Genomic DNA, 26926 nt, shown 5'->3' on the forward strand with positions numbered 1-26926 from the left:
ATCAAATTTGGTGTTGCTCTCTCTCTTTAAATATCCAAAGAGATGAATATAAGATAAAAGTCAAAATAAGTATTAATAACTACCCCAGATAGGACAAAGACAGTGTTTCCCTACAATGCCTACCATGTTGCTGTGATAAAACTGTTAATGAAGAGTTCTCTTTCTAGTTGTTAAGTATTGGGAATACTGCTGTACTGTATTATTTTGTATTTTGTAACTATTTGCAAATCATTTTAATAGTATGTTTTTCTAAATTCTAAATTTCTAATGTAAAGACTTCCTCTTTAAGTTGTTCTGAATATTATTCTACTTCTTTTATACTAACCCTACCACTTTGATCATAGTCACAATTCCCAGTGGAAGCATGTCTAATATTACAATACAGTCATGTGCTGCATAATGATGTTTTGGTCAACAACAGATCGCATATACGATGGTGGTCCCATAAGATTAGTACCATTCAGCCCAGGTGTGTAGTATGCTATATCATCTAGGTTTGTGTAAGTACACTCTATGATGTTGGCACAATGACAAAATTGCCTAACAACGCATTTCCCAGACCATATCCCCTTTGTTTAGTGATGCCTGACTGTATAACATTTTGAACACAGTAAATACTTACTTTCTGACTGATGTTAACACGTAGAGGCAGTTACTTAGTTTAACTTCAGAGAGAGGTCAATAATCTGGAGATAAATAATCTGGAGAACAGTTCAGGAGTTGAGAAATAACTGCAAGAAGGCTCAAAATATTTAGCATTAATCTTGAATTTAAAAAAATAGAAGATTCTTGATTTAATCAACCAGACTGTATTAAAGGCCCCCAGGAGATATACACTGGAGATAGTAAGTTGAAAAAGACATAGAATCTGCCCTCTTCAGAGTCTAGTTGTGGCAGAAACAGGCACAAACATAAGCACAATACAGTGGTCCTTGCAACAGCACAGATACTATACTATGAGAACACAGAAAACAGCCTCATTATTGCTATACAAAACAATCCTCTCATCCCTCTGCTTTCAGGTATAATCATGTTCAACTCCAAGTCCTTATACCTCAGAACAGATTCTGTCCCAGTCAAACTCATACATGTTACGGATATGTCAAAATATCACTTTACTTTCTCTTTTTCTGGAGATTTATTTGATTAGACAACACCAGCCAGCTGGATCCCCAACAGGAAGGACCCAAAAACTCTGGTTCTATCCCAACCCAACTGCAGAACAGAAGACTCCTCATAGCCAGATAATAAATATTCCAGGTTGGGGTTAACACAATAGGACTGATCTGATCTCTCTGGGGTTCTCCAGATTCGAGAATAATGGCTTCTCAACCACTTCCTCTCAAATGACTCTGGAACAGAAATGTTAGGCCCCTTCCAGATTAGAAAAGAAGGCAATTCCTCCCCTCAACCCTCAAAGGTCAGCTAGCAAGACAGAAGATAACAGCACCAGCCACTGGGGTAGATAAAATTGTTAGAAATGGAGTTAACAGTAGGCAACTGCTATGAAAAAGACAGAAGGCCACCACAGGATAGGAGTGAAAGGAAGAAGGTCTAGCGGAATGTGGTAAGAACCTTAGACTGAGCTGGAAGAGTAGGATTCTAGTCTTAGATCTGCTATCAAACTGGAGAACCCTGGGCAAGTCACTTAACCTCTTTGGACCTCAATTTGCTATCTACAAAATAACAGAGTCAAATTAAATCATCACTCAAGTCCCTTCTAATAATAAAATTCAATTCTAAGAGCACAACAGACACTTAAAAACTAGACACACTATTTAACCCCAGCAGTCCACAAGAACACTATAATGACATTTATTGCATTTTCACCAACTTACTTTTCCAGATCTTACTAAATATGGGTATCTCATATCAGCTCACCAAGGTAGCTACAGTCAGACATTCCCCTTTGTAATCATAAATATAGAGACATAAGTCAGGAACCTGTTTACAGAAAACATAACTCTTTTCTGAACTGTCTTAATAAAACTTCATTTTAGCAACTTAGCTTTGGCATTAAAGTTGGCCTTTACGCTAACTACATTACAATAATCCTCCTTCAGAAAGGATTTATAACACTTATACTAAATAAGCATAAGTAGCACACTAATTGATACAATAAGTAACAAACACTTCTACATAATTAGGGAAATATCAACTATATTGGCTCCATCAGTTATCAACTGCTACATAACACTCACTCCAAAACTTAGTGGCTTTATTTGCTCACAATTCTGTGGGTGAGCAATTTAGACTATCGTAGCTGGGCAGTTCATTTTCTGGTTAGCCTGAGGTCACTAATGCAACTGCAGTCACCTGGGAACTTGACTCTGGCTGGATGGTCAAGACGGCCTCACTTGCACGCGTGGTGATTAACACATGTCTCCAGCTGGCTAGTCCAGGCTTTTCTATGTGGCAGTGGACGAGTTCCCAGAAGCAAGAGGGGGCAAGACTCAACGTACAAAGTACTTTTGAATTCTTTGTGTTACATATGCAAACACACCACTGGCCAAAACAAGTCAGATGGCTAAGCCCAGAGTCAACGTAAGGAGTGGCTACACAGTGTGGATTCAAAGATGTGAGTCATTAAGCACCATTACTGTAACAGTGTACCACATTAGCTGTTTACTAGTTTTAGCCAAATAATGAGAATGATTTTATAATTTAAAGAACAGCCTTCCATTTAGCAATTTTTATTTTCCTCTTAGAATAAATCAGAACTTAACAGAAAATAATATTTCCTAATTCAGTAGAATATTAAATTAGTTTTACTCTTGAGCAAATGATTCGTTTCTTCAGTCCAGCCTTTCTAGTCTTCAACTAGAACAACAAGGTGAAAACTAGTCTTCAACTCTGCCATGGACCAACAATGTGATCTTGAGATAAGTTCTCTGGGTGTTACTTCCATCCTTGGTAAAACGGGAATATCACCACTTGTTCTGTCTATCTCACATGGTTGTTTTTCCAGTTGAACTCAACCCAAGTTTTTAAACATTTATTGAAGACTAATTACGTTCCAGGCATTGTGCTGGGAAAACAGAGACTAAAAAACACACTTCTACAGTGTATAAGAAAGTGAGTAATATTTTAAAAACTGGAAATAATCCAAATGGGAACATAACGTGAGGTGAAAAAGCAAGTCACAGAATACACTCATTATGATTCCATTTCTATAATGTTCCAAATCATGGAAAATAAACTACTGGTTAGAGATGAAAACATATGGGGCTAACCTATAAAGAAAAGCATGGGAATGAGCCACAAAATTCAGGACACTGGTTCCTTCTAATCAAGGAGAAAAAAAGAATAGGATGGGGAGAAGCACACAAGAACCTCAAAGGTAACAGTAAAGCTCTATTTCACAAACTGGGAGAGGGATATACATGAGTTCAATGTATACTTATACTTTATACCTTTATATATTTTATAAATATTTTGTATATATATTCAGTATTTAATAAAAACAACTGGGAAAGAAAGACTTCACTTTCTGTACTCAAAAAGCTTAAACTCTAAAGGAGGAAGAGAATCAATGCCTATAAATATAACGTAATGTGGGCTTTGGTAAAGGTATGTACAGTTTGACAGCTTCAAAAGGAAACACCAAATCAGCTGAGGCATGCCAAAGGACTTTATAAAGTAATATCTATACTATAAAGTGATAACTATACAAGTATAAACTTGTATATACTATACAAGTATAAAACAGTTATTCACATTGGTTTCAGGATGAAATTTAAGCATCATTTGCTTTTGACTAAAAAAAAAAGTCATACAGAACTTAAATAAAATTGTATTATTTGTAATGGGGAGGAGCTGCTATAGGGTGGGTCTAATAAATACCAAAATGAAACCTGGGGAAAACCTTCAATCTACTACTCCATGGCTGGTAAAATGATACAGTAATTATTCTTTTCACTTTATTCCCCAGAATAACAGTTAGCAGGAAGCAGAGGAAAAGGCTGGACTGAAGAAACCAATCACTTGCTCAAAAATATATACAATTTTAAATTTATTTGGGTTAAAAAACTTCTCTTTAAAATGCTAACCACAGAATAAGAAGTATAATATTTTCCATTTATATTTTCAGAATACTACCATATATGTATGTAATATCTCTATATGAATACATGTCAATGCATTTTTTAAAAGTCTAGGATAAAGAAGAGATCAGAGGTGTGGAGAAAGGGAGAAAATGGGGGGAAATTTTTAAGGTTTTATTCAAATTACCTCAAATATTCCATGTTTCAAGACTGACGAATAGAGAACTATATAAAATTGTGGGCCCATCTTGGGTGTCTAAGCCATGCTTTTCCCAGGTCACTTTTCCTTAATTTTATTTAGTTAAAATAAAATGATTTTAAACCAGCCTATTTAACTTACAGAAAGTTTCCTCTATTTTAACTGAGAAAGTGGAGCTATTTTTAATCCACTATATTAAAAATATAAAAACAATAACTATGAGAAGAAAAACATAAGTTTCTATTATATACTGGCCAATCTCATAATGATCATGTGTCAACCAATGAATTGTCACAAACCATCTCTACACGGAGCTTTCAATCTACAATATAGCTCAGATTCAGGTGTATTCACTATTATAAACTAGCATTTTTGCACCCTAAAATCACAAACCAGGGTTTAAGAAATAGCTCACTAAGAACACAAGAGTAATTTCAAAGTTTTATCACATAAAAGACTATATTTTAAAAAATAAAATAATGTTTAAAAATCGAATTGGTATTCTTCACTATCAAATAATAATTTCAGGCTTTACTCTTGAAGCAAAAGAAAGTCAACCAACAGCAAGATCATATGTACCATATAAATTTTCAAATTCAATAACAGAACCACTCAAAGAAGAACTGTTCAGTTTATTAATTCTAGTCTATAAAAAAACACACCAACACCAAGCTTAAAACTGCTTATTAGTATCTTATGACCAAAGTGCCTATACCACACTGTAAATCTTTACATCTAAATCCTACTTAACCAATTCAATATAACAATTAGAGGGGCTAACAGTTATTTATACCTCCACCTATACTAAAAAATGTTTGAGAATATGCCAACAAATTGGACAATCTAGAAGAAATGGATAAATTCTTAGACTTATACAACCTCCCAAAATTGAACCAAGAAGAAATGGAGAATCTGAATAGACCAATCACAAGCAAAGAGATTGAAATAGTAATCAAAAACCTCCCAAAAAATAAAATTCCAGGACCAGATGGCTTCTCCAGTGAATTTTACCAAACATTCAAAGAAGATTTAATACCCATCCTCCTCAAACTATTCCAAAAAATAGAGGAAGATGGAACACTTCCTGAATCATTCTATGAGGCCAACATCACCCTGATACCGAAACCAGACAAAGACAATACAAAGAAAGAAAATTACAGGCCAATATCGCTGATGAACATTGATGCAAAAATCCTCAACAAAATATTGGCAAACCGAATACAACAATATATTAAAAAGATCATACACCATGATCAAGTGGGATTTATACCAGAGACGCAGGGATGGTTCAACATCCGCAAATCAATCAACGTGATACATCACATCAACAAAACAAAGAATAAAAACCACATGATCATCTCAATAGACGCAGAGAAGGCATTTGACAAGATACAACATCCATTTATGATAAAAACTCTCAATAAAATGGGAATAGAAGGAAAGTACCTCAACATAATAAAGGCCATATATGACAAACCCACAGCTAACATCATACTCAACGGGGAAAGACTGAAAGCCATTCCTCTGAGAACAGGAACGAGGCAGGGCTGCCCACTCTCACCACTCCTGTTCAACATAGTACTGGAGGTTTTGGCCAGAGCAATTAGGCAAGAAAAAGGAATAAAAGGAATCCAAATAGGTAACGAAGAAGTGAAACTCTCACTATTTGCAGATGACATGATTGTATATATAGAAAACCCTAAAGAATCTGTTGGAAAACTGTTAGAAACAATCAACAACTACAGCAAAGTTGCAGGGTACAAAATCAATCTACAAAAATCAGTTGCATTTCTATATGCTAATAATGAACTAACAGAAAGAGAGCTCAAAAAGATAATACCATTTACAATTGCATCAAAAAGAATAAAATACCTAGGAATAAATCTTACCAAGGAGGTGAAGGACCTATACAATGAGAACTACAAGACATTATTGAGGGAAATCTATGATGACATAAAGAAATGGAAAGATATCCCATGCACGTGGATTGGAAGAATAAACATAGTTAAAATGTCTACATTACCTAAAGCAATCTACAGATTCAATGCAATCCCAATCAGAATCCCAATGACATTCTTCACAGAAATAGAAAAAAGAATACTAAAATTTATATGGGGCAACAAAAGACCCCGAATAGCTAAAGAAATCCTAAAGAAAAAGAACAAAGCAGGAGGCATCACAATTCCTGACTTCAAAACATACTACAAAGCAATAGTAATCAAAACAGCATGGTACTGGTACAAAAACAGACACACAGATCAATGGAACAGAATTGAAAGCCCAGAAATAAAACCACACATATACGGACAGCTAATTTTCGACAAAGGTGCTAAGGACATGCAATGGAGAAAGGAAAGTCTCTTCAATAAATGGTGTTGGGAAAACTGGACATCCACATGCAAAAGAATGAAAGTGGACCATCTGCTATCGCCATTCACAAAAATTAACTCAAAATGGATCAAAGACCTGAAGGTGAGACCTGAAACTATAAAACTCATAGAAGAAAATATAGGCAACACACTATTTGACATTGGGTTTAAAGGAATCTTTTCGGATGACATGCCTACCCAGACTAGGGAAACTAAAGAAAAAATAAACAAGTGGGACTTTATCAGACTAAAGAGCTTTTATAAGACAAATGAAATCAGAATCAAGATGAACAAACAACCAACCAGCTGGGAGAGAATATTTGCAAAACATACATCTGACAAGGGGTTGATCTCCATAATATATAAAGAACTCACACAATTGAACAACAAAAAAACAAACAACCCGATCAAAAAATGGGCAGAGGAAATGAACAGACACTTCTCCAAGGAAGATATACAGATGGCCAATAGGCACATGAAAAGATGCTCAACATCACTAATCATCAGGGAAATGCAAATCAAAACAACACTAAGATACCACCTCACGCCCGTTAGAATGGCCATAATCACCAAGACAAAAAACAACAAATGTTGGAGAGGATGTGGAGAAACAGGAACCCTCATACACAGCTGGTGGGAATGCAAATTGGTGCAGCCTCTATGGAAAACGGTATGGAGATTCCTCAAAGAATTAAAAATAGAGATGCCCTATGATCCAGCCATCCCACTACTGGGAATCTATCCAACGCACCTGAAATCAACAATCCAAAGAGGCTTATGCACCCCTATGTTCATTGCAGCATTATTCACCATAGCCAAGAAGTGGAAGCAACCTAAGTGTCCCTCGACTGACGATTGGATTAAGAAAATGTGGTATATATATACAATGGAATACTACTCAGCCATAAAAAAAGACAAAATCGTCCCATTTGCAACAACATGGATGGGCCTGGAGCGTATTATGTTAAGTGAAATAAGCCAGAAAGAGAAAGACAAACACTGTATGATCTCACTCATATGTGGAATATAAACCAACACATGGACAGAGAAAACTGGACTGTGGTTACCCGGGAAGTGGGGGTGGGGGGTGGGCACAAGGGGTGAAGGGAGTCATATATGGGGTGATGGACAAACAAAAATGTACAACCCAAAATTTCACAATGTTAGAAACCATTAAAATATCAATAAAAATCAAAAAAAAAAAAAAAATGTTTGAGATATAAGATACCCTTACAACAAGACCATTATGTTCTTTATGAAAAAATAGAATCTGATTTAAATTATCATATTTTGTTTTCTTTTAATTCCAAAGCCTATAATCAAACTTAATGTAATTGGAATAAAATTGCTATTCCACTGTCTACCGCTATATTGCTGTAATTACGTACCCGTGTGTGCGTGTATGGTATTTGATTACAGTAATTTTGGAAAACGCGGAAATTATGACAAATCATGATACCCATAATCCTGCCATTCCAAAATATCCAGATACCCACTATTAATATTTGATATAGTAATAAGCTGTTAAAATTTTATTAGTGGGTCTCCTTGTCCTCTGAGATGATCATATGATTTTTAAGTATGTTAATGTGATGAAATATATTTATAGATTTTTTAATATTAAGCCATCTGTGCATATATAAGATAAACCAAACCTGGTTGTAGTATCTGATCTCTTTTATACATGGTTGGATTTAGTTTGCTAATATACATTTTTAAAGTTTTTACTTCTATATTCATGACTGATATAGACCTATAATTTTTCTCTCTCATAATGTTCCCGTCTGGTTTAAATATCAGAGTTATACAGGTCCTATAGAATGAGTTGGGAAGTATTTCCTCTTTTTCTACTGTCTGGAAAAGTTCGTATAAAATTGATATGATCTGCTCCTTGAAATTTTGGTAACACTCATCTGTAAAAATATTTGGGCCTAATGTTTCCCTTGTGAAATGATTTTTTCTTTTTTACCACTTCTTCAACTTCTTTAATAGTTACAAGATTATTCAAAGCTAATTATTTCTTGAATCTGTTCTGAAAAGTTAAATTTTCTAGGAATTGATCTATCCCTACCCACAGCAATTTGGACCAAAAATTCACAACTTTTTAAAGTTGTGACATCTTTTTATTTGAATTTAGAACAAGCAATGTATTTTGAGAGTACTAAATAACGTAAGTTTTGTTTTGTTTTTAATTTAATTAATTTATTTTTTTGGTGAGAAAGACTAGCCCTAAGCTAAGATCTGTTGCCAATCTTCCTCTTTTTCCCTGAGCTAACGTCTGTGCCAACCCTCTATCTTGTATGTGGGATGCCACCACAGCATGGCTTGATGGGCAGTGTGTAGGTCCGTGCCCAGGATGCGAATCTGTGAACCCCGGGCCGCCAAAGCGAAGCACACAAACCCAACCACTATGCCACCAGGCCAGCCCGTTTTTATTTTTAATGAGGGAACTGAGAATCCTGTAATAGGTCTAAAAATAACTGGATATATCTTGGGTACCACAAAACCATAATTGCTACTTTTGACAAACAGAAATAGATGTGCATATGTCTTAGCTACACTTACCACCAGAAACAGGGGCATCCATGAAAACTGCTCCCATTTTCTCAACTTCTTTGGCCAATTCTTTCGAAATCGCAGGATCAATAGTACTGGAATCTATTAATAGTGAGCCTTTCTTCACTTTTCTAAGTAAATATACAAAAATATAGTTTTAAAAAAACTATAGTTTTATAGTTTTAAAAATACAGTTTACAACTCTGAATTCACGCAACTGCCTACAGAAGCAGAATCTGCTAAAAGCTGCCAGATATCAAGGAGGTCTTTGGTTTAGTATTAAAAACATTATTAGAACTGCTTCAAAATCTCAAATTCATTTTCACATCAATTATAGTTCACAGTACACCCAAACTCTTTCAAACAAACCAAAATAATCTAATAAACTATGGGATATAAATTCTGGTTCCAGGTGAAATACACACTAACCATATTAATATAAGTAAGCTAAGATGTAAGCAATTTAAAACACCTATTAACTTTAAAAGGGCTATTTGGTAGGATTTCAATTTTTGTTTGTAAAGTAGCTAGGTCTCTTTAAAAAGTAATTTATTTGTCTTTAACAAGCCATGTTGCAAATTTCACATATCCATGTCATTTCCACTAGGTAGAATAAACATAAGCAATTGAAATTTAGTCATTTGCTTCAGGATGGCATATTCTTTAATAACTGTAACTTTTTAAAGTTACTAAATAAAACATCAAACAGACAGAAAGGAAAATATAGGAATGGACCTGGAAATCTCCTAGACAAAGTCTTTTTGTTCTTTATGGCAAATTTATATATATCCATTGGTAAAGGGCAGAAACAGTCTTTTCATATATCATATTTTACGTCAATATTTAAAGGGCATTCTTATAGTAAAACATTTTTATTTGTACTGTAAGTAGAGTATATCCCTACATAGTTTCCTTATTAACTATAATCTACGCCTATCTTCACTGGCTAGGAAACTCTGACCTACATTATAATTTATTTAAAGGGCTATGACTAACCTTTAATTCAAACTTCCCCAAGTTCTTACTACAGATAAACTAATCTAGAGGACATTTAATCCTAATTATGATTGGAAAATTAGAAATGAATAAATATAAATATTGAAGGGGAAAACAGAAAATCATTTCTAAGAACTACAAACAAGAAAAGAAAAATCTTCCTATAGAAAAAAATAGCACACAAAATGCTGTAAACAATACTTTTAGATATATGAATTGATCTGATCCAAATTCAATGATTGGGTATATATTTCCCAGAAAAGAAATAACATACGCCATTACAGATCACCTCAGTATGCAGAGTTTTACTTGATGCAACCTAAAAAATGAGAATTAAGTTTACCAGTCTTCTGTGATATTAACAGTTTTAAGATCTTAAATCTTTAAGCAAATGGGAAATCTCTCAAAAATGACACATGCACTGGGTGTGGGGAAATGATACTGACCCAGAAGAAAATAAATAACCACCCATGAGATGCAAATTACAGTTCAACATAAAGCCAAACTCTTTCAAAGCACTCCCTAGACAAAAGTGCTCTGGTAGCTGGCCACCATATACCTTAGTACAGGATATTAATAAATGTAGTATTTTGTCTCCACACAAGTTTTTAGTAGCTTTTCCCTGAGCGGCAAAGCAGGGCCATAATTGGAACAGACCAGGTAACGAGACAGCTAGGTCGTCTCAGGACCACACACACTGTGGGCCTGAGGGCTCCATCCAAAATAAGTGTCTCTCAACCTTCCCTGAAATCTAAACATTTATCTTATCAGTTTTCTGCCTAATATCCAAGTGTCTTTTGCTTCCAAGTTTGTTAGTTTTCAAAAGCAATTCAATTTCCCAAAACCTCAAATCTCATGTACTACAGCTTCAAGAAATTAAACCCTTTCTTTTAGCCCTTCATGTTTCTACAGTTTGTTCTAGCTCTTTGCTGAAATTCAAAAACAAAACAAGTTAGGAACATGAATCAGTAAGACCAGAAAACTAAATTGGGAATTCAACCGCTGTCATCCCAACATAACCACAAGGGTTTGGCAATAGGCAGCAATTAACCAAAAGGTTCTCAAAGCCAGGGAAGCTAGGCACTGGCTAGGAAACTCTGACCTAAATCATATTTTATTTAAAGAGCTACTGCTAACCTTTAATTCCAACTTCTCAAAGTTCTTACGACAGATGTACTAACCCAGAGGACATACAATAACTTTTTATTGTATAATAAAATGTTAAATAATGGTGTTCTTTCCAATGTTTGGTTTTATTTTTCATAGAAACCTTTCCCTGAATTTCTATAAACCATAAGAAAATTATGCTTGTAACATCTGTACAGTTTAAAATGCAAACTTTAAAAGTCTTTTAAACATGTTACCAATGAAAGCATAAGTTTAATGCAAGAGTTATAGGAAAGAAACAGTAGCAAAAAAATTTATTCCCAAAAGTCACATACTTGACTTCAGTGAAAAAATAAACCCTTTACAATGAGAGAGAAACCACACCATTGACTTTTAAGAAATAAGAAAACAGTATAGAAAAGTTTAACAAACATCATTGTAATTTCCTAACAGTTCTAACAAAAGTGAAGTGCATGAACTATCATAACAAGAAAATATCCACAGTTGAGAAATACATACTTTAGAATTCCATTTGCTCCAGAATAAGCTTCTATTGCATTGATACTGGTGGGCAACACTGTAATAATTCTGTCAGCTTTTTCGGCTACATCTGCTGGGGAAGACACTACCTTTAAAAAAAATTGCAAAGGCACATTATTTAAATTAAAATGCAAGCAGTTTCTAGAGCACAAGTAGGATCCACTTATGCATGCCGATAACAGTGACAGTGAATAAAAACTAATCCTTGTTTCCAAATGACAAAAAATAGCTTACTGCCTGAAATACAGAGTCCATTCCTTACACACATACAGATGCAGTTTCTATGGAATCAAATCAACTGTTTATTTTAAAAAGTGTGAAGTGAGTTGAGGGGGAAAGGGCAAAACCCAACAGTCCTGGGAACAGACACACTTCTCATGGATTCCTCCAACTTGGATTCTTAAAGCATACTTTTTGGTAGATACTTTGACTAAGAAAAACATTCTAGTACAACAGAGCTGGTAGCCAAAGTACAGGATTCACTAGTGATTTCATGGGCAGCAAAATCCCCTAGTAGATTCTCAAGCCCCAATCACCATGATCCTGCAGTCTCTGTTTTCAAGGGAAAAAACAAAATTAAGCCTGTTTGAGAAAAGAAAAGGTCAGGACAAGGACATGAGCACTTACTGCACTGTGACTACCACCACGAAGGCTGAGAGTGTGGGGTACCAGGACTCATGTGGAAACTGTATATACAAGAAAGACATACGAATAGGCATCAAGCTGCACTCTCATTTCAACCCTCATTTCTGCTTTAACGATGACCACAAACATACTGTAAAGGAAAGCTGCTCTGTCTATTCTCTGTGTATGTAGGTGCATACACGGGCGTACGCACCCTCACTCACAGTTCCCCAGCCCCCTGCTGTCTCTCATATAGTATACACCTTGATATACCTGGCCAGCCAGTCAGCAACCAAACAGCTGAGAGGAGACCAGGAGCTCACTATTTGGCTCCAACTCTCCTTTGACAAAAAGAATCCATCACCACAATTGTCACAAAAGCTCCTCTAAATCCTTTTCTCTCTTTAAAAAAAAGACAAAGGACTATCAGGAGGATAATTGAGGATTTCTCCATAGAATAATTTACATATGTATTAGAAACTGACATATTTTCTACTAGGAAATGTGAAGTGACACGTAAGCATCTTGGGAATGGGAATGCCTTTCATGTGGTGGAAGTTTACATAACATTTCCTTTTTGTCTTTGATGGGCAGTTGTTGAAAGTGAAAGAATGGGAAGCCAAACACAGCGTGTAAACTAAATATTACAAGCTAGAAGTCATTACATTTCAATTTTCTATAAAAGACTATTGGCTTCTATATCAAATTCTAGATGAATGTAGTTTTAATATAAAGTAATTTCATAAGTCATACTTTAAAATTTCAGGCAAGTATCCTCGCAGTTTGTGTATTAACATTAAATGATAATATAAAACATCTCAGATCCTAAAACAAAAAAAAGATATTCTCTGTCTTTTAATGTCCTAAAACAAAAAAAAGATATTCTCTGTCTTTTAATGTTTCATTCTAAAGGCAATACAGCATTTCAGAGTCTACAATGTGGCACATTCAACACATATATTTTGATATATGGGGATTTGCCACAAATAATTCTGAAAAAAAAAATTTTTCTGTCAAATTACAAAGAAACACTGAAGTTAAATGAAAACCTTTCCTACACCCAAATAAATACTGAGATTCAAAAAGAGGCAACTACTTCCTGGCAAACAGTTTAAGTTCACTCAAGAATAACACAGCTCATTTAAGATGAGGAGATAAGAAAACGAAAAGTTGAAGGAGGAGTCATAATTCTCCACTCCTGGACTGTATCAAGAATATGGGTTACATAGAAAGCCCCATCTGTTCATTTCTACTTAAATGAAGTAATAAACACAATGCAAAACAGTGGCATACCTTTCAGCGGCCTTTCCTTCTATCGCCGCTCCATCTCTCTAGATCTTTCAGGGACTACAGTAAGCCCTGAGGTCTAAGAATCAATTTCAGACTTTCTCTTAGGAATTGAGAAAGTCTCTTCCATTGAAGGAAATTCAGTTCCGTCTAGATAACTCCTTGAGAGTTGCCCTCAGGGACACCAACAATTAATTCACAGGTCTCAGGACACTTTACACCTCCAAGCTTCTCAGGCCCTTGAACTGGCAATGCCAATTCATGCAACTGCCAAGTGCATGGCGCGGCCAATCAGCCCCCTGCATTCCTAGCATCTGCTTCTTGGGATGCTTGGGTTGCCAGAGTACTGCTAACCCCTCAATTATAGAGGAAAGCAGTGTCAAAGCTCACAGATCTGGAAAAAACACACAATGATAGTGATAGCTGAAATGTCACCACTGTACTGGCCACAACTGCTCCATATCTAATGACTACATACATTTGGTACATTCTAATAACAGTCACTAATTTGTCCTACAGACAGCATGTTTATTAGGCAGACAGACAGACATGTATGTCCAACTATTCAAATCATCTTGCCTTCCATGTGACGACTTCAAGACTCTAAAATAATTGACTGACAAAATTTGGCCACAACTCAAAAGCTGGGGGAAAAAAAACACCTGATTGCCAGTCTGACACTAACCACAAAAGCCTTTAGGAGCCAAACTAATTAGAGTCCCTTCAATTACACTTGCTAATTGAATGGATAAGCAAAGACAGCATGTATCAGTGAAAAAAAACACTAATTTGGGAAGCCAGAGACGCAAGTTTAGTTGTAGCTGAGCCACTAAGTCATGTGTGATTTTGTACAAATCACTTAACCTCTCAGGTTTTAGTGTGAACCACCTACAGAACTTTTCCCACTGTGTGTTGGGGACAGGGGTGGGAATTGCAGACAGGAAGCAAAGACAAGTCTTCACTCTTTACTAATCTGGGAGGGGCAGCTACCCAGAACCCATCTTCTTTCCTTCCTCACAACCACTTACATATCTCAAGGAAGAGGGAAAAAAGGAAAATCTAATAATTGAGTCTGTGTCCTAGAACCTTCTAATTTCTATTCAGGAATCTGAGAGATGGTCTTCATGACTTTCATTTCAGACTACATCATTTCTGTGTGCTAGTAAGCAAAGATTATACACAATATTTATGTAGTTTTCTGTCAGGAATGAAATGACTCTTGTTAATTACTTATTATTTTTTCCTCCTCAAAAACTACTTCAGGGGCCGGCCCCGTGGCCTAATGGTTTAGTTTGGCATGCTCCACTTCAGCGGCCCAGGTTTGCAGGTTCAGATCCCAGGCACAGACCTACACCACTCGTCGGCCATGTTGTGGTGGCAACCCACATACAAAATAGAGCAAGAATGGCAAGAGATGTTAGCTCAGGGCAAATCTTCCTCAGCAAAAAAAAAAAAAAACAAAAAAAGAACCTACTTCTGCACTTTGTTAGTCAAAATACAATTTTAATAGAAACTTTCTTGTAATATTAATTAGCCTTGCCACCTGAGACACATCTAAAACCTTGCGATATCTAACGATCTGTTTTATTCTCCATAGCACTAAGTGGACTACTAGACATATGGTAGGTACTCAGTCTATCAGAAATCTCTAGAAGCCTGGAGACTGAGGCTTCCACTTTTAAAGAAAACTGTTCTTCTGTCCCCATTCTTCACCTGGATAAAATCTACCTATTCTTGTGCTTTCTGCCTAAATGTCTAGTCTTCAGAGAGAACTTCCCTAACTGCCCTCTCTCCCAATGTAATGCATATTTTACTAAAAACTGATGAGACTCTACTTTTTCTTTCGACTTACCACAATCTGGCATCACATATTGTGTGATTTGATAATCTAACACCTCCTATTAGCCCCCAAAGGCAGGAACTGTGACTATTTTGTTGTGGGCTATATTCCCAGTGCCTGGCACATAGAAAGTAATGAAGAAACATCTGTTAAATTAGTAAATCAATAAAGGTCCTATCCCGTTTTGTTAACAGATTCTACGTGGCCTTAACCCATAGTGATCAGAGCAATAAAAAGTAGCTTTTCTTCACAAAGAAGCAAGAGATTCTGACATTGTCACTTGAATGGAAAGCATTAGAAAAGGAATAACAGCTCTGTACAGCAGAGGTGAAACTAAGACTTACAGGAACTTAGAGCTAACACATACAGTACTTAACAATATGCCAAACACTATTTTAAGATTAATTCATTTAATCCTCATAACAACTCTCTGAGAAACGTTATCCTAATTTCACACATGAGGAAACAGAGATATAGGGACCTTAAATAACTTGCCCAAGATTGCAGATACTAAGCGGTAAAGGAGGATTTCAAACCCATGCATTTTGTAGATTCTCAATACTTGCTGTACTTGTTTCTGCGGCTGCCACAACAAATTACCATAAGCATGATGGCTTAAACCAACAGAAATTTATTCTCTCACAGCTCTGGAGGCCAGAAGTCTGAAATCAAGGTGTAAGCAGTGCCACGCTCTCTCCACAGGAGGATCCTTATTTGCCTCTCCTAGCCTCTGGTGGCTCCTGGGGTTCTGTGGCTTGCCACAGCATAACGCTAAAGTCTGTCTCCGACTTCATATGGCCTTCTCCTTTGTGTCTCTCTGTGTGTTCTCCATTTTTGTCTCTTGTAAGGACACTCATCATTGCCTTTAGGGCCCACCGCAGATCCAGGATGATCTCATCGCAAGATCTTTAACTTAATTACATCTGCATAGAACTTTTTTTCCAAATAAGGTCACATTCACAGGTAGTGGGGGTTAGGACTTGGACATAACTTTTTAAACAGCTTTACTGAGATATAATTCACATACCATACAATTTGCCCAAAGTATATAATTTGATGGTTTTTCACAGATATGTGCAACATATTGTGTATTCACAGATGTGTGCAACCATCACCACAAATTTAGAACCTTTTCATCACTTCAAGAAATCCTATATCCATTAGCCATCACTCTGTGCCTGCCTGTCTCCCCCTATCCTACCCCTGCCCACACACCCACCCAGCACTGAGCAACCACTAATCTACTTTCTGTCTCTACAGATTGCTCTATTCTGGACTTTCATATGAATGGAATTGTATGGTATGTGGTCTTTTGTAACTGGCTTCTTTCACTTAAGTTTACAAGGTTCATCCATGTTGTGGCATGTATTAATACTTCATTCCTTTTTATGACTGAATAATATTTCATTGCATGGGTACACCACATTTTGTTTATCCATTCATCCACTGATGGACATTTGGGTTGTTTCTATCTTTTGAATAATGCTGCTATTTATATACAAGTTTCTATGCGGGCAAGTGTTTTCATTTCTCTTGCGCATATACCTAGGAGTGGAATTACTGGGTCATATTGTAATTCTAAGTTTAATTGTCTAAGGAACTGCCAGACTCTTCTCCAAAGTGGCTGGACCATTTTACATTCTCATCAGCAGTGTGTGAGGGTTCAATTTCTCCACACTTGTTATCTGACCTTTTGATTATAGCCATCCTAGTGGGTGTTGTAATCTCATCGTGGTTTTGATTACATTTCTCTGATGACTAATGAAGTTGGCACCTTTTCATGTGTTTATTAGCCATTTGTATTTCTTCTTTGGAGAAATGTCTATTCAGATCTTTTGCCCATTTAATTAAGTTACTTGTCTTTTTATTTTTGAGTTGTATGACTTCTTTATATATTCTAGATACAAGTCCCTTATCACATATATGATTTGCAAATATTTTATCCCATTCTGTGAGTTGTCTTTTTACTTTCTTCCCAATGTTCTTTGGAATGCAAAAGTTTTTAATTTTAATGAAGTCCTATTTTTAATTCTGTTGCTCATGCTCTTAGTGTCGTATATAAGAATCCTTTGCCAAATCCAAGATTGCCAATCCAATAAAGATTTACCACTATGTTTTCTTCAAAGAATTTTGTAGGATATCAACCCACTGTATACCCACTCACTATACAATCCATTATTATAGATAATTATTATTTAATTCCAACAAACTCCGTGGGTGCAGAACAACACCTTAAAGAGAGAAAGGGGGGGTGGTATGTGATCAGTGGCTTGACATTACGGATCCCAAAGGAATCCAGGCACTTTATTTTCTAGTAGTCTAGTTTATAAACAGATAACAGGTAGCTACATTTCAGAATCATCAAGGCAGACGCTGCACACACTCTCTAAAATGTCTCACACATTAATTTCATTAATTAGTGAATATGCATCATATAATTGAAAAGAGCAAAAGCTTCCAAGTCAAAGACAGACCTCTGTTCAAATCCTGGCTCTTGCCATTCACTCACTGTGTAACCTTGGGGATGTTACTGAACTTCTCCAAGCATCAGTTTCCTGATAATACTTCTGTTACAAAGATAAAATTAGATAATATATACAAAATATTTAGTAAAAGACCTGACACATAGTAGGTACTCACTAAATATCAGCTTCTTTTCTCTCCTTTGAAAAAAATAAATATCTCCTTCACTCAAGGATGAGTCTTTGAGTCTTTCTTTAAAAAAAGTAGCCTTCCTTCACATCTACCTAAAATCACCAACACTGAAAAATTAGAATTTTGTTGGGAAATGGAGGTAAAAAGGTAACTTCAGAGTATGAGGCAATTCAGGCAGAGAATCAGAAAGCTCTGGAAATCTGGGAAGAAGCAGAAAAGAGACTTACAAAGGGGTGATGATCATTTCAGTTTTCCATAGACGAGCTGTAAAGTCTACAGGCATAGAGGGAAGAGTAATGCCATTGGTAACAATTTGAAAAGCCCTAAGCTTCTGCTTTGCCAGACCAGGGTAAATGAGTCTCCTTTCAATTCCTACCTCTCTCTTACTAGGAGAGGTAGGAAAAGGAAGAGAAATGCATGTGATTTTTCATACACACACACACAATGAATAATTTCTGGAACGTTATTCTCCAAAATGCCAAAGTAATTCGTTATTACTTTGATTAAATTATGTAATTAATTGAAGATATTTTGTCTCTTTGGAGACCAAATACCATTTTTATTCTTACAAACAAATATATAAACCACTGTAAAGTACCAACATCAAACAGATGTGTTATTCCCAAAAGTAATATCCATCTCCTCAAAATAACAATTAATTCATCCTAGACTGAATATCAACTTCAACTGTTTACCATCCCTGAAGATGATAAAGGCCATCTTTCTCAGATTTTTTACTAAAACAAAGAACTGATCAAATCTCTCCAACAAGGCTACTAAGCCCCTAAGCTACTTAAGGTCATCTGTAAGCCTGCTCAACTGGTGGTACGGTGTCAGTATTCATAGACTCTGTGAGCACAAGCAGCCAGAACCCTACCCTGAAAAGTTCCAAAAAGATACTCACATCCTCATACAACACTGCTGCCCTCCCCATATGGTAGACAAACCACAGAAGGGAAGGAATTGGAGGATACCCAGTTCTGCAAATGGCCTTTCTAAGTTGCCTAAACCTGCTCTTTACATATGCATTGTATCTCTCAGTATTTATTTCAAGTCTATTATCCAGAAGTTGACTGTTTAATTTTATTCTTTCTCTCACCTTGTTCTATAGTTCTCAGGAATTTTTTTAGTAGTCTCCAGTTCTAGGATTATATTCAGCCCTCAGTTACCACTCTACAACTTGTACAAGAAGAAATTTCCTTCATATCTCAAAAAACCAAAACTCTAAACTCAGTTACTAACACATGGTCTCCTGGATATATATATATATGTTTTACATATTATATATAATATAAACATATATAATTTTATATGTATATATAGAAATAAAATTAAGAATGAATTAGGTTTACAACTCCACTGGGTATACTTCTTTCTAAGAAGTTGTCACTTATTTGAATGTATATTCATTTTAAACATCAAAATCTAAAAAAATCTTACGAAAACGACTTACCTGTTCACCCGCCTCTTGAAACTCTTTACACGCATCAGGGAACACATCATAAATAACGAGCGGATAGCCATGTTTCATGAGATTTTTTGCCATTGGATTCCCCATGTTGCCTAGTCCAATGAATCCAACTGGAGTCTTAGAAGCCATTGACCTAGAACACACTGATTTCAAGACATTACTTTCAATAAGATAACATTTTTTATTGTAAATATTCATTCAATATTAGTAAGTCACTTGTTATTTACATGTTTTCTATTAAAAAAAACTTTTTAAAGGGTAGTTTTAAACTGATGATCTAATCATATTTAAAGATATCAACGATGTGCAGGCAGGCTAACTTCCAATTATTTAGTTCTCCAGGAAACAATCATAAAATTTTAAGCAATCTCTCTTCTGTTTTCTACCTCTTTAACATCCCTTTACCATTTTTAACAATAAACTTAATAATGTTATCGCTTATAAAATACCTATTATGTACTTTACGTATTATGTGAAGTATTATAGATTCCTCTTATCTATTATCTCCTTTAATAATGTGTATAAAAAACTGGAAGTATTCAATAAAACTTGTATCTTGGACAAAATCCAAGAATGGAAAAGCTTTTTACCTTCCCTCCTCCACATTTATAGAAATCATCCCCTCCAATGGTATAAAAAACAATCTTAATAAAATATTAAACCCAGGAGAATGTATTTCAACCAAAAGTCACCAGTTTATAAATAGGGTCCTAGTAGAGAGGAGGGGGATGTTTCCATGGCTTTAAATGGCAAGAATAACAGTCTCAGGACCTTAGGCTAACAACTTCTGCACTTTCAAAGAAGAGGCATTTACATATGCAGAAAAAAAAATTGTTCTTTAAAATCTGTACGCAGGTTTTGTTTTATTTGATTTTCTTCTTTTTCACAAAAGGTTTTTTGAAATTACACTGGGGCACACAATTCAAAGCACTGCTTTTCACCAGAGAGAGCAGAGAGGCTTTGCATTACCATGAAAATAACATCAGACACTATTTCTCCGTCTCTAGATTTAGAACTCTACTCAAGAAACAGTTACTGGGGCCTGCCCAGTGGTGTAGTGGTTAAGTTTGCCCGCTCTGCTTTGGCAGCCTGGGGTTAGCAGGTTCGGATCCCAGGCACAGACTGACGCAGCCCTTATCAAGCCATCCTGTGGCAGGCGTCCCACATATAAAGTAGAGGAAGATGGGCACAGATGTTAGCCCAGGGCCAATCTTCCTCAGCAAAAAGAGGAGAATTGGCAATAAATGTTAGCTCAGGGCTAATCTTCCTCACCAAAAAAAAAAAAAAAACATTTACTGCATGAAGTACTATGACAGAGCTCAGAGAAAGACACAAGCAAGATACTGTCTTGCCCTCGAAAAGTTCAGAGTCTAGCAAGAGAAGAAAGAGAAACAACTCCACCTGCTCTTTCCCCTATCATTTCTCAGCTTTATTCTTCCTTTTCCTTTCAAGGACTCCAGTTTTATAACTGTGTAGTGCATCAACTAATCACAGTCACCCTTTTAAGCTTCAGATGCTTTCAACTCATGGATCCCTGTGCTTCTTTGAACTTAATCTAAATGTAATGAGATTTCCTAAAAGCTAATTATTTGAAGCCCTAATGCTTAAGAACTAGAGGTCTTCTTGGGTTAGAAGCATACTTAATTCCTTTTAACTTGATTTCTTTTATTGGGTTAAAAGCATATTAATTCCTTTTAACTCGACTAAGACAGGTAGTTACTGAAAGGTCTGGGCAAGAAAAATGACATGGTAAGACCTATACTTTAGGAATAGAAATGAGGCAGCAGAGTACAATGGATAAACTGGAAGAAGAGCCTGGAGGCAAGAAGACCAATATAAAAGTGGCAATAATACTCTAGGTCTGTCTTAGTCTCTTCAAGCTGCTATAACAAATATACCATAGACTGGGTGGCTTAAACAACAAACATTTATTCCTCACAGTTCTGGAGGCTGGGAAGTCTAAGATCAAGGTGGCAACAGATCCATTGTCTGGTGAGAGCCCACTTTCTGGCTTGTAGATGGTCATCTTCTTGTTGTACCCACACATAGCAGAGAGCAGAGAGGACAAGCTCTCCTGTCTCTTTTTATAAGGACACTAATCCCACTGGAGAAGGCTCCATCCTCATAACCTAATTACTTCCCAAAGGCCCCACCTCCTAATACCATCACATTGGGGATTAGGATTTCAACACAGGAATTTGGGGGAGACACAAACATTCAGTCTATAATAACGTCAGAGTTAAAAAAGGGTAGTGGCCACAGAAAAGACAGATGAAAAATATTTCCAAGACAGAAGTAAAAGGACGTAGCAGCAGATTGGTTTATGGGCTAAAATAAAGAAAAAGTCAAAGATGACAGCAAGAAAATAGTGATATCAATAACGTAAGTGGAGAAATCAAAAAGGAGAGATGGCTCAGTTTTAAATAGGTTAATTGAGCTGGCAATGAGCTTAAAGATGTCCCACAGACTGTTAGAAATATTATAACCAATTACAATCATCTCAAGGATAGGAAGAGAAAAAAGAGATATTTGGTAACTATCTGTTACGAGGTGAGAATCGAAATTGTGGGAGTTGATAAAAATCACCAAATGAGAGTAAAAGAGGTTGAAGAACAAGCCCAAGGAAATGTCAACATTTAGAAGTCAAAAAGAAGAAACCAATCCTGAACTGACACAGATGTTAAAATTAGGAGACAAGTTATTATAACTGTAGTCCATGTGTTCCAAAAGTAGAGATACAGAAGATATAAAAAAAAGACCCTGAGGCCGGCCCAGTGGCGTAGTGGTTAAGTTCACGTACTCCGCTTCAGCGGCCTGGGGTTTGTGGGTTCAGATCCTGGGCGCAGACCTACGCACCACTTGTCTAGCTATGCTGCGGTGGCATCCCATATACAAAGAAATTGAGGAGGATGGGCACAGATGTTAGCTCACAGCTAACCTTCCTCAGCAAAAAGAAGATTGACAGAGGTTAGCTCAGGGCCAATCTTCCTCACCAAAAAAAAAAAAAAAAAGACCCAAATAGAATTTCTTAAGATGAAGTGTAAGATGAAAATTACACTGGAATAAAAGCAGACTAGATAATGCAGAAGATTAGTGACTTTGAAGACATAGCAATAGAAACTATCCAAAACAAAACAAAGACAGAAAAAATAATTTAAAAAATAAAAAAGAACACTAGTGAGCTCTAAGTCAGCTTCAACCAGCCAAATACACATGTAATTGGAGTCCTCAAATGAGAGGAGAGAGAAGTGAGGACAGAAAAAATATGAGACAAACTAATGAACAAAAATTTCCAAATTTGATGAAAACAATAAACCAAACACATCCAAGAAGTTCAATGAACCCCAACACAAGAAACATGAAGAAAACTGTACCAAGACACACCATAACCAAAATGCAGCCAGAGGAAAAAAGACATTATGTACAGAAGAACAAAGATAAAGATGGAGGCAGATTTCATGTCAGAAACAAAGCAAGTGAGAAGACAGTAGCACATCATCTTAAAAGTACTAAAACAAAAACCTGGCAAGCTAGGAATCTATACCCAGTGAAAATATACAATTATAAATATTTGTGTATGTTAAGGTGTATGAGGAAACTTGGGGATGACAGATATGTTCACTATCTTGATTGTGGTGATTATTTCACAGGTACATACAAATGTCAAAACTCATCAAATTGTACACTTTAAATATATGCAGTTTATTATAAGTCAACTATATTGCAATAAAGTTGTTTTTAAAAAGTCAACGTTTATGGAACAAATAAGAGAAGATAGTTCTTAATTAAAAGATACTAGAGTGATATATCAACCAAAGGCAACATGTGAAGTTTAAATGGATCCTGATTTGGGGAATTAAAAAGAAGCTATAAAAGATGTCCTTAAGAAAATTATGGAATCTTAAATATTAACTGTATATTAGATGATACCATGGAATTGCTAATTGTCTTAGGTAATGGTGGTCTTTACTCTTAGTCGATTCATACTGAATTTTTTAGGGTTGAAGCGTCATGATGCCTGAATTTGACTTTCAAATGATACAGGGGGGATACGAATATATTTGAAAAGAAATAAAGCAAATATGGCAAAATGTTAACAATTGTTGATTCTAAGCAAAGAGTACACAGATGTTCACTGTATTATTCTTTCAATACTTTATGTTTGAAATTTTTCATAATAAAACAAGGGGAGGGGAAACGTAGCATATTTATATGGAAAAAATACCACAAACATGAAAAAGAGAAATAACTAGGAAAAACACTTGCAACACACAATAGAAATAGGCCTACTTTACGTTATATGCAAATAACTTTAAAATCTGGAATAAAAATCCAATTTTTTAAAAGTAGGCAAAAATTACAAAATGACAGTTAACAGAAAATACGTAAATGAAAAAAAAATTGTGACAATATACTCAACTTCTCTAATAAAGTAATGCAAAACAAAGCAATGTAATACCGTTTTTCACCTATCACATAGACAAATTTGTTTCTCTGATAAAACTCACTAGTGGCAAGGAAGAACTGATGAAAACACATACTCTCATATACTGTAGAATTATCCATTAGGTCAATCCTTTGGATGGCAATTTGAAAAAAACGATCTACATTTGAATTTTATCATAAAATTTAAATTTAAAATGTGCATACTCTTTGACCCAGTAATTCCATTTCTAGGAACTTACACTACACGTGAGGGGTCAGTACACTTTTTCTTAAAGGGTCAGGTAGTAAACATTTTCAGCTTTGTGGGCCACGAGGCCTCTGTCACAACTATTCAACTCATCCACTCTAGTTTTAAAGCAGCCATAGACAATATATAAACAAATGGTTGTGCTTGTGTTCCAAGACAATTTTATTTACAAAAACAGATGCCCAGCTATGGGCCATAGTTTGCCAACCCCTACTGCACATAAACTCTGAACAACACAAAAGTATAGTTTATTATAGTAATGTTTGTAACAGCATAAAAATTGTAAATAACTAAATACACATTAACAAGTCACTTAATAATTCATAATAACTAAATATACACTAACAGGACACTTGATAATTCATAGAAAATCAATACAATGAAATATTACGCAGATGTTCAAAAGAATGTGATATATCTATCTAGAAGAATAAGGAAAAATTCTCCAGGATAAATTAAGTGAAAAAAAAGCAAGATGCAGAGAATTATATATAATAACATACACTGTATGAAGAGAAAAAAGAATATATATGCATTAAATTTTTCTGAATTTCTGTAAGGATACATAAGAAACAGTTACGTCTAGAGAGTTGGACTGATACGTCTAGAGAGTTGGACTGATGGGTCAGTTAAGAGAAAAGACTATTACTTTTTATTTTATAACCTTTTGAGTTTTTACCACGTGCAAATAACTTTTGTAACTACTTTTACAATAAAATGAAATGACTTATACACAGTGAGTGTTTAATAATGTTGTTATGAATGAATGACTAACTAGACAGAGGTTTCATCAAATGGGCATATGGGGACAAAACTCAGTTCTGAAGCAATTACAGAGTAAAGATGGTGATTAAGTGGATCCAGCAAAGGTAATTTGTTTGCAGCAACCATTAAACATTGTGGTTGACTCTCCGATATCCTTTCCTCCCAGACCCAGGGTCAAGTTCCAAATTATCTAAAAATTTAATTATATATTATATTATATATATTGGTTAGTAGAACAAGAGTCAGAGGAGAGTTATATTCACCAGAAGACTAGTTTGGCTTTTGAAATATTGGCACTATATTCCTAGTGATGAGATCTTAGAAGAGCTGCAGTAGAGTGCTGATAGCTGTTGAAGTTGAGGTCAAAAATAATGAGGTCCAGATTCTGGATGGGCCAATACAAAAATCAATGAAAATGAAGTCTGTAATGATGGGCTCAGTTGTTCCTTTCATTTTACTTTTGTGTGTGGCAAAGTTAGAGAAAAGGTAGTATAATTAGATGATCTGATATCAAAAGAGGTTATTTACTGATGGTGATAATATTTAAGAACTTCTCTGAGTTTAGAAGACCTAGATTCCTAACCAGGCTAGATCACTTCTTAGATGTATGCCCTTGAACTAACAAGTTACTTAACTTCTCTAGACATTAACTTTTATTAACAACATCAACTAGTTCAGAAGGTTATTGTAAAGACTACTTGAGATAATACATGTAAAGCACGCTAAGTCAACAAGTATAGTCACACCTTGCTTGACAGGGATACCTTCTAAGAAATGTGTCATTAGGCAATTTCTTTGTTGTGTGAACATCACAGAATGTACTTTCACAAGACAGCATCACCTACTACACAGCTAGGCTATATGATACCAATCTTACCGGACCACCATCATATACGTGGTCTGTCATTGACTGAAACATCTGTTATGCAGTGCATGACTGTATTTGCTACTTTTACTATCAATGGTCAGGAAGCAGCACTGGGGTACAAGTCATGTGCCAAATGCCCCTTTTTGCCTAACAGGTTTGAAGAGCCAGAGTGCCAAAAGAAGAGATAGAGACTACTCTGGGGGATGCCCTGTATCTGAGAAACACAGCTTTTAGTTAAGGTGAAGCATCAGAAGGAATGCCTGGATTATATAGAAGAATATGCTCCAAGAGGGGCAGAAATTCAAATAAGTACAATGGAATCATTACCCTAGAAACTTTCAAACTTAAATAATACATCTTCCTTTAAGTAAATCACATGCACTAATGTGTGGAAATAGTAGAGTTAGACCACAGCTAAAATCAAACTGGCAGAAAATGAGTCAATACAATACAAAGGTGACACTGGTTAACTGTTAAGAAACTAGCTAGCAAATACGCACAAAGTTCGTTTCTAAATTTATAGATGTAAATTTACAGATTACGTCCTCTTTCTACAATGGGACATGGGCAAAATTGTCCATATCTTGGTAACATGAAGTGCCACCAAAAATCAGGCTACTCTTAAGTTTCAAAGTGCAAAACTGGTAAGAGGTTAATTATTTTACATTTCCAAAGGTTTTTTCCCCTAATCAAAGCAATGAATTTCATTGTAGAAAACTGGAAAACATGAAAAAGTATAAAGTCATATGGGAAAAAGTTAATCTCACTACACAAAAATAATCACTGGGGTCAGGCCCAATGGCATAGTGGTTAAGGTCACACACACTCCACATCAGCAGCCCAGGGTTCGCACTTTCGGATCCTGGGCATGGACCTACGCACCAGTCATCAGGCCACGCTGTGGCGGTATCCC

The 26926-nt window shown here is 35.7% G+C and overlaps 1 protein-coding gene across 1 annotated transcript in view; it reads right to left on the reverse strand.

Annotated features, from left to right (window-relative positions):
- The window catches only part of HIBADH (3-hydroxyisobutyrate dehydrogenase), a 113561-nt gene that overhangs the window by 83001 nt on the left and 3634 nt on the right, over positions 1 to 26926 (reverse strand). Inside the window, exons 2-4 of the mRNA XM_058527518.1 lie at positions 19670 to 19830; positions 11790 to 11899; positions 9177 to 9298 (exon numbers count right to left, since the gene is read on the reverse strand). Coding sequence (XP_058383501.1) covers positions 9177 to 9298; positions 11790 to 11899; positions 19670 to 19830 — 393 coding nt within the window. The remainder of the gene's footprint in view (positions 1 to 9176; positions 9299 to 11789; positions 11900 to 19669; positions 19831 to 26926) is intronic.

Source organism: Diceros bicornis, chromosome 3, assembly GCF_020826845.1.
Source record: "Diceros bicornis minor isolate mBicDic1 chromosome 3, mDicBic1.mat.cur, whole genome shotgun sequence".
NCBI classification, from domain to species: Eukaryota; Metazoa; Chordata; class Mammalia; order Perissodactyla; family Rhinocerotidae; genus Diceros; species Diceros bicornis.